General features: G+C 39.8%; 1 protein-coding gene across 1 annotated transcript in view; it reads right to left on the bottom strand.

The window, feature by feature from the left end:
- CLCN1 (chloride channel, voltage-sensitive 1) overlaps positions 1-8593 on the bottom strand; it is a 38467-nt gene that overhangs the window by 12015 nt on the left and 17859 nt on the right. The window contains exons 9-12 of the mRNA XM_009998346.1: positions 6687-6771; positions 2608-2709; positions 796-880; positions 240-389 (exon numbers count right to left, since the gene is read on the bottom strand). Coding sequence (XP_009996648.1) covers positions 240-389; positions 796-880; positions 2608-2709; positions 6687-6771 — 422 coding nt within the window. The remainder of the gene's footprint in view (positions 1-239; positions 390-795; positions 881-2607; positions 2710-6686; positions 6772-8593) is intronic.

Raw genomic sequence — 8593 nt, 5'->3', positions numbered from 1 at the left:
TAAGGAAGATCAAGGAAGTCAAGGAGATCACTATATTAAGGTTAGGAAACTATTCTCTAATAGTTTTGGTAACCTTGCATTCAAGGTGGGCAAAAATAACTTCAGAAGATGAAAGACCCCATTTAAGTTGTAGAGCTTTATTCAATACCCTGCAAGTCCTTATTGGCAGTTCAAAAGCTATTTTACAAAGGATCAAGAACATTGTATGGAGAAGGGTTATGGTGAGCTAGGTTTCCTACCTTCACAAGGAGGAAAAGCAGGATGATGATGAAGACACTGACTTTGGGATGGATCCAGGCAGCAGATTTACCTAGGATCTGTGGGTCCCCTGTGTATGTCGCCCAGGTATAATTATCAAAGAGAGAGCTGATGGCTTCCCGTGGCATCAACTAAACAGCAAAAACCAAACAAACAGGCATAAGCCATGAGATTAGATGGAGTAAATATTCTATTTCTGTTCCAAGAAAGCAGAGGAGGTTTTTACTTCAGTCATGACAATGAGACTTCATTCACATTTTTAATCTTCAGGAAGAGAGAGAGGACTTTACCTGAATCAGTGAAAGGGTAACTACTTTCACAGATGGGGTAATGTCTTCCTTGCTACTTGCTTAGGAGAAGTTTTATTTGAAGAAGATACCAGAGATCATAAGTCTCAGAACATAGTCTTGCCTCAGTCCAAACTCCTCCCAAATATTTCTCTTCCTTTCCATGACATAAAACCTATGGTTTATTGAGGCACAGGGCAAGGGGAGACTGTTCAGCAGAGCTGCATAAAAGTACAAGTTACACTCTCACCTCTCCTGCCATGAACTGCCCAAATCCTGGAGGGAAGGTCATACTTGCTATAAAGAAGGTTATAACCCCAGGGTATATGAGGCGGCTGAAAAAGAAGAAACGTGCGTTAAAATATAACCTTACATTCTTTTCTTGTAGTACTCACTTCAGGACTATGAATGCTATTTCTAGGAATCTCTCTGCCACATCTGTATTTGCTGTTTTGTAGTTCTGCTGCTGGCAATTTAATCCCCTGCTCCACGGATCATCGTCCTTCATAGAGAATTCAACTGTCAGCAAAGCCATTTTCCCCATCACAATTCATTTATTGGGAGGCATGGAGGGAGAGAGTGATGTACAAAATGTACAGACTTGAAGACACAGGGGAGGAAGGGTGTATTTACAATTATGTGTTGACCTATTGTCAAAAGCCTGCACCTCCTCCATTTGTCCTGGTTATGCCAGTCTTGCTGCTTCATCTCCCATCCAATATCCTGACTGAGTGTATTTACATATAGGTTTTTTCATACTTTTCTGCATGTATTCCCCATTGCATGAATTTTTATGGGAAAAACTGCTTTTATTTCCATTGAACTGTCACAATTTTTGGGAAGGTGTCCTTGGTGTAGCTGTAGTGGGTCAGTGGGGCATAACTGGATTACAGGCTGAAGCCACCTGGGTTTTCCTACTGCTGTGTCCAATCCCAGGATGGGTTTCTGGGGACACTGTGACACTTCATGGGCACTGAGACAGCATGAGACTAAGTTGCCTCCATGTGCTGGAGTAATCCTGTCAGGCCTTGCCTGACAAATCACTGTGTACCCTATAGGAAGTTCTGTCTGAGATGATACCATGCTCCAGAAGATAAAACATAACCTTTCTTTCAGTCTAAGAACCTACAAAATTCTTATAAGTTAGTCAAAAGTTTAAAGCAAATGCCTGTTTTCAGGTTTTGCTCATCTACTCTATCAACTTTGATGGGTCTGCTCGTGGGTTATGCTACATAATGAAGAGAGACAATTTTTCTTCCACATAATAAATTTAGTTTGAACTTCTTTTTAACTAGTGCTTTTTTTTCCTTCTCCAATCTGCAACTTGCTGGGAAATGTAGGTCCTTCACACCTCTCAACTTAAAAAATTCTTGTAGCATTAGATTTCTTCTGTAAAGGGACTGAAAACATTTAAAATTACCCACCTTTTCTTCTTCAGGTTATAGCTTTGGAGGTTATAACTCTATTAGTATTTTCAAGTGCTGTGTAAAACCTTTATTGCTAAGATTTGTATTTTGTTTTGAGTTTCTCTTCCATGCTGCAATTCACACTATTTGGTCACTAAAAATTACAGCTTTTGGTTTGTAAATATGAAGTAATTGAAATACTGCAGCACATTCTCTACATTTTTGCCTATACATTTATTTTTTTAAAAATTAGATTTAAAGATAGAGATTTCAGTTGTATTTAGCTTTCTTGCATATAATTGATGTTGAATTTATGTTTTTACAGATTCTAAAAAAAATTATGCAAGGCAGCGATCTTAAGAAGCATGAGCACTGATTTTCTGATTGAAGAAAAATTCTGTCCAACCAGTAGTTTTCCTTGTACTCTTAATTAATATTACGCAGTCTCCCTTCTAAATCAAGAAGCTATCTGAAATTATAGGGGTTGGTCAAGAAGAAAATCCAGCTCAAAACAATTCTCTTGATGTTTGCAGGCATCCTTTTCTCGTATAGTTTCTCTTTCTCATATTTTTAGTATCTTATATTTGAAACAGTTCTCCTAGCTTCCAGAAAGCATTTGTTACTATCCAATTATCAGGTAGGGCTTAAAAACTCACTATTTGGTGAGAAACTGGCTCAGAGTGGTGTGACGCCGGATGCACAGAACCACTTGGCGGTTGAGATACACAAAAAAGGCTCCAAGGAATCCAGAACATATCCTGCAGTAGAGAAAATAGAATTAAATTATCTCAAACAATCGATAATATATGAACAATCAACCAACAAACTGCATTTAAGTGTTTTCCATCTTCATCTGTCTTTTAAATGTCTCCTAGAGGGTTACACCTACAGCAACTCACTTGAAGACACTGACGCCCTGGTGAAAGAGGAGAGATTATTTTGGATCTCTCTGGCACATACACTGCTATTTTGCCACTTGCAAATTTCTCTTTCTTGGAGGGGGCAATCTCATCTGTGAAAATCTATAAAATAATTATTAAAAAGGACTGACTGATGTCTGTGGGGGCTGGAAAGAGGAAAAAAGAACAGAGTAAAAATGGAGTTTACCTCTGATTCAGCAAAATTATATACCTACATCAAATATTTTAAATAATAGCAACTCTTGTGTTTAATGCAAAGTATGTAATTTCTATGATCCTAATCACTTAGGCCTGTGTTCCTAATCTTAACAAAGTCAAAAAAGTAGAGTTGTCTAAGGACTGTCCTTGATCCTTGTGCTCTCTAGCTTAATGAGACCAGAATAAAAAGGATAAATAGAGCCTAATATTTGAAGGTGAAACTAAAATAAAAACCCCAAAAATGGTGAAAAAAGAGTGCACTTAGAATAGGTGAGGGTAAATATTATTTTATATGGTAAATAATTAACTCAGAGAATAATGTGAATAAACATAAAATTTTCATTCTATTAGGTTTTTTAATTAATGAAATTAATTTTAATACACTTTGAGACTTAGGAGAATTTGGAACACTCTAAATTGGCACTGGGACCTTAGTCAAGACTATCCAAGTCTCTTTTGTTTTTAACTACCACATTGGACAACCAGGCATTTGAAAGCAGTTCACAGTTGTCATATACTCCTTTCTTAGTCTATGTACAATACTGCAAAAAAAAGCGCAACAAAAACCAGCTCTGCCAACTCAGATCAAAGCAAAATGACAAGAAGATTTGCATTCTACCAGTTGTAAATCACAAGGATTGTCTTTGTGCTTGACAATCTAAACAAAAAGGTTCCCCTGAGTTCACCTTGTAAGTCTCCTTAAGAAGGATTGTAGAATGGTCTGGGTTGGAAGAGACCTTAAAGATCATCTAGATCCAACCCCCTGCATGGGCAGGGACACCTCTCACTAGACCAGGTTGCTCAGAGCCCCATCCAACCTGGCTTCAAACACTTCCAGGGATGGGGTATCCACAGTATCTCTGGGCAACCTGTGCCAGTGTCTCACCACCCTCACACTGAACAATTTCTTAAACATAAAATTTTCATTCTATTAGGTTTTTAAATTAATTTTAATACACTTTGAGACTTAGGAGAATTTGGAACACTCTAAATTGGCACTGGGACCTTAGTCAAGACTATCCAAGTCTCTTTTGTTTTTAACTACCACATTGGACAACCAGGCATTTGAAAGCAGTTCACAGTTGTCATATACTCCTTTCTTAGTCTATGTACAATACTGCAAAAAAAAGCGCAACAAAAACCAGCTCTGCCAACTCAGATCAAAGCAAAATGACAAGAAGATTTGCATTCTACCAGTTGTAAATCACAAGGATTGTCTTTGTGCTTGACAATCTAAACAAAAAGGTTCCCCTGAGTTCACCTTGTAAGTCTCCTTAAGAAGGATTGTAGAATGGTCTGGGTTGGAAGAGACCTTAAAGATCATCTAGATCCAACCCCCTGCATGGGCAGGGACACCTCTCACTAGACCAGGTTGCTCAGAGCCCCATCCAACCTGGCTTCAAACACTTCCAGGGATGGGGTATCCACAGTATCTCTGGGCAACCTGTGCCAGTGTCTCACCACCCTCACACTGAACAATTTCTTCCTATTGTCTAACCTAAATCTCTCCTCTTCTAGTTTACAGCCACTACCCTTCATCCTATCACTACATGCCCTTGTAACAATTCATATACTGAGAGGACAAAGGGGAATAGCTTCAAAATGTTCATCCTTCAGAATGCTAAAATATAGCTTACAATACTCAGCAACTTGGGATCTGCTACAGGTGTGAATAAAGAGAATACATGAGATGGATCCAGAACTGGATACACAATAGAACCCAGAGGGTGGTAACCAATGGTGCAGAGTCCAGCTGGAGACCTGTAATTAGTAGAGTTCCCCAGGGATCAGTACTGGGTCCAATCCTGTTCAACATCATCACTAATGACCTGGATGAGGGGACAGAGTCTTCTCAGCAAGTTTGCTGATGACACGAAGCTGGGAGGAGTGGCTTATTCACTTGAAGGCTGTGCAGCCATTCAGCAAGATTTGGACAGGCTGGAGAGCTGGGCAAAGAGGAACCTAATGAGGTTCAACAAGACTAAGTAGAGTCCTGCTCTTGGGGAGGAAACATCATGCACCAGTATAGCTTAGGGGTTGACCTGATAGAAAGCAGCCCCATGGAGAAGGATCTTGGAATCCTGGTGGACAACAAGTTATTCATGGCACAGCAATGTGCCGTTGTGGCCAAGAGAGCCAACAGTATCATGGGATGTGTTAGGAACACACACAGTGTGGCCAGCAGGTCAATGGAGGTTCTACCTCCACTCTGCTCTGCCCTCATAAGACCTAATCTGGAGTATTGTGTCTAGTTCTCCCCAGTTCTAGAGGCACAGGGATTTACTGGAAAGAGCCCAAGAGTAGGCTGCGAGGATCATTACGGAACTGGAACACCTGTCATATGAGGAAAGGCTGAGAGACGTAGGGCTGTTTAGTCTGGAGAAGAGAAGACTGAGAGGGGACTCCATTAATGTCTACAAATATCTGATGGAGAGGGGACAATCTCTTTTCAGTTGTGCCCTGTGATAGGACATGCAATGGATACAAACTGGAAGACAGGAACTTCTAGCTCAACATGAGGAAAAACTTCTTTACTGTGAGGGTGACAGAGCACTGGAACAGGCTGCCCAGAGAGGTTGTGGAGTTTCCTTCTCTGGAAACTTTCAAGACCTGTCTGGACACGTTCCTGTGTGATCTGCCCTGGGTGTTCCTGTTGCAGCAGCAGGGTTGGACTTGATGATCTTCAGAGGTCCCTTCCAACCCCTATGATTCTATGACGTATTACTAGCAAAAACTAGTATATTCATAGATTTTCAACGTATTTCATGTCTTAAAAAATGGTTCTGGAAATCCTCAATTTTATTTCTGGGCTTGGACTCAAATCTTGTAATTCTTAAATTATTGTAACAGAATATTTTAACAATGCCAGCACAGGTAGTTTGTACCTACAGTGTATGCCCGTCACTACTATTCTGCAGTGATTTCCCTCTCTCAAGCTCTAACCCAAGACCTCACAGCACTTCAAAATTTAGTTTTTCTCTAGTATTTCCCAATTACCTTCTCATTTTTCTTAAGTTCATTCTTAAATTTCCTCCACAAATGAAAAAAAACCACAACAGGTATGTCCATAAATAAAAGAAAACTGACACTCTCCTTAATAAATCTATTGTTTTTCTTACTGGATCACATTATAGTTCAGTTAGCCTTACCACCATACCAAGGGTACCAAACTCTCTGAGTTTGTTTACAGGCTCTTCTGAGCTTGTAAAAAGGAAACTTCCTGGTTGAATCTTTTGTCCTATTTTTGTCAAGTGAAAAGGCCATACATGTTGGATCAGTTCATTTGGAAATGCCATAAAAATGGTTAAAGTGCCATTCAGTAAATCTATACACAGAACCTAGTCCAAATTAGACTTACTTTTTTTTCCCCCAGAACTTAATTTCTAAAAAGCTTCAGAGAAAGGAAATAACAAATGGCTTGAAAATACCCACATTTTCTTCCTTACCCACTGTGTTACATGGGCATCATTTCTGAAGGAGGAATCCAAACAAGGAGAGACTTTGGTTGTAACAATCAAACTGTTTACAAGAGCTGTAACTGCTTTGCAAAAAAATTCCTAACAGAGCTCACATGATAATCTTTGCAGAGCAAAAGGCCCAGGCTTATGGGAACTTACCCTATTACAGCAAAAGCTGGCAGCTCTTGCAGGTCAAAAGGGAAATCCATTCGAAAGTTTGTTCTGAACAGGGCTGTGATGGTAACTGTGAGAGAAGAAAGAGGTAGAGAAAGAAAGGGAATAAAGAAGTGAGAAGTTAAATGCCATAACAGCTAGGGATATAGGGACAGGAGAACTAGCTATATACATGTTTCTGTGTGTTTTAATGACATTATATACAATATTGCAGATTGGCAGACTGCTCTGCTTTTAGTAATGCCTAGTTTTGAGTACTTTGAACAAACCTAGGTTTTCAGGTTGCTCAAAGCCTCATCTGGCCTTGAACACTTCCAGGGATGGAGCATCCACAACTTCCCTGGGCAACCTGTGCCAGTGTCTCACTGCCCTAATAATGAAGAATTTCCTCCTAATGTCCAATCTAAATCTATCCTTTCCAAGTTTTAATCCATGTAAAAAGTCCCCCCCCCAGTCCAAGGAACACAGAGATGGTACAAGGAAGGGGTGGAAGAACCATCAGCGAGGGAAGAATGTGATCATTTTTTTGTTAGATCAGCCCAAGAAATGGATCAACTCAGTTTTGTTTTAGGAAAGATATATTCTAAGCCACTCAATGAGAGTACATTAAATGTAGGGCAGGGCACAGTTTCAAAGAGTTTTGCCACTGGGTGGCAATGATGACCAGGGCAAAAGGAAATGGTCACAACATTTAGTCTGAATCTTTCTAGGTTCCCTGTCCCTATTCCCACAGGACAGAAAGATTCCTAAGGAAAGATTCATCCCACCTATTTTCATCCTCCTTCCTGGGTGACTAGGCCATCTTGAAACTAAATAGCTAAGCCCTTTTGTCTCCATTGGCTATAAACTCTGCTAGTTTGAAGTACCTGTCCAACTCTTACAAGGTAAAAGTTAAGAGAAGTAAAAAGAAATAAGAAAATGTATTTAATGGGAAAGTCTAGATTAAAAAGCTATGAACTGTGCCACGTGTAGAAGTGATTAGAAAGAGCTGGAGGAAGCCAAGTTGTAAAACACTATGGCAAATAAGATGATGGTTTAGGACATTTCAAACAAAAATCCTGCGAATTGCAGAAGTCCAGTCTTGTGAGATTAGCAAAGGGCCTAAGTTGCAGCAGCCAGCAACAATGGGCCAGATGTTCTTTGGAAAGTACAGATAATGGTGTAAAGCCAGACAACAAAGCCATCAGTATCCAGAAGCCATTAAAGACTTTCTGGCCTAAGAAAGAAAATAATTTCAGTGAGATGCTATACAACTTACTTGCACCTGTCTACTCTGATGTGGTTCCTTCTTAGCTGCTACTTCCTGACAGCATTGATGCATCTTGGAGGTAAAAAATGAGAATAAGAGTTGGATCAGTGTAGGCAGCTCTAAGGGTCTTTCTACCTTTTTCCTCACTGCAGCTGCTAGAAATGTCTTAAAGCTGCATGAAAGTCATATCATAATGCACAGTATTGCACTGCAGTACTGTAATGCCTTCCAACAAAACCATTAGATAGCCACATCTGCTTGGAAGTCTGCTAATTTTATCTAGAAAACATTCTGGAAGAAGATGGCAAATGCTTGCCAAAGCAAAAAAATTCACATAATGTGCATGAATTTGCAATAGTTTACATGTTCCACATGAACCCTACGGGTAGATTTGCATAGTGCACGTGAAGGGAAATAGTTTCTTCCACTTTCAAATACATCAACTCAACTCTTACACAGACTTTCCTACTGGTGATCATAACAGCCATACAGGAAACTAGCACAAAGATACCCACTTATCTACTGAGTGCATAACTTCTGGGGTAGACAAGACTTTAGAGATTGTGAAGACATCAAAGGGGGGGCCCTAAGAAAAGCCCTTGTATGAACAAAGACTGAGAAGAGCAGGCTTGTAACTTTCGTA

This window comes from Chaetura pelagica, unplaced genomic scaffold (assembly GCF_000747805.2).
Source record: "Chaetura pelagica isolate M959 unplaced genomic scaffold, ChaPel_1.0 scaffold120, whole genome shotgun sequence".
NCBI classification, from domain to species: Eukaryota; Metazoa; Chordata; class Aves; order Apodiformes; family Apodidae; genus Chaetura; species Chaetura pelagica.
The sequence above is the reverse complement of the archived record's forward strand: the minus strand, read 5'-3'. Positions and strand labels throughout refer to the sequence as shown.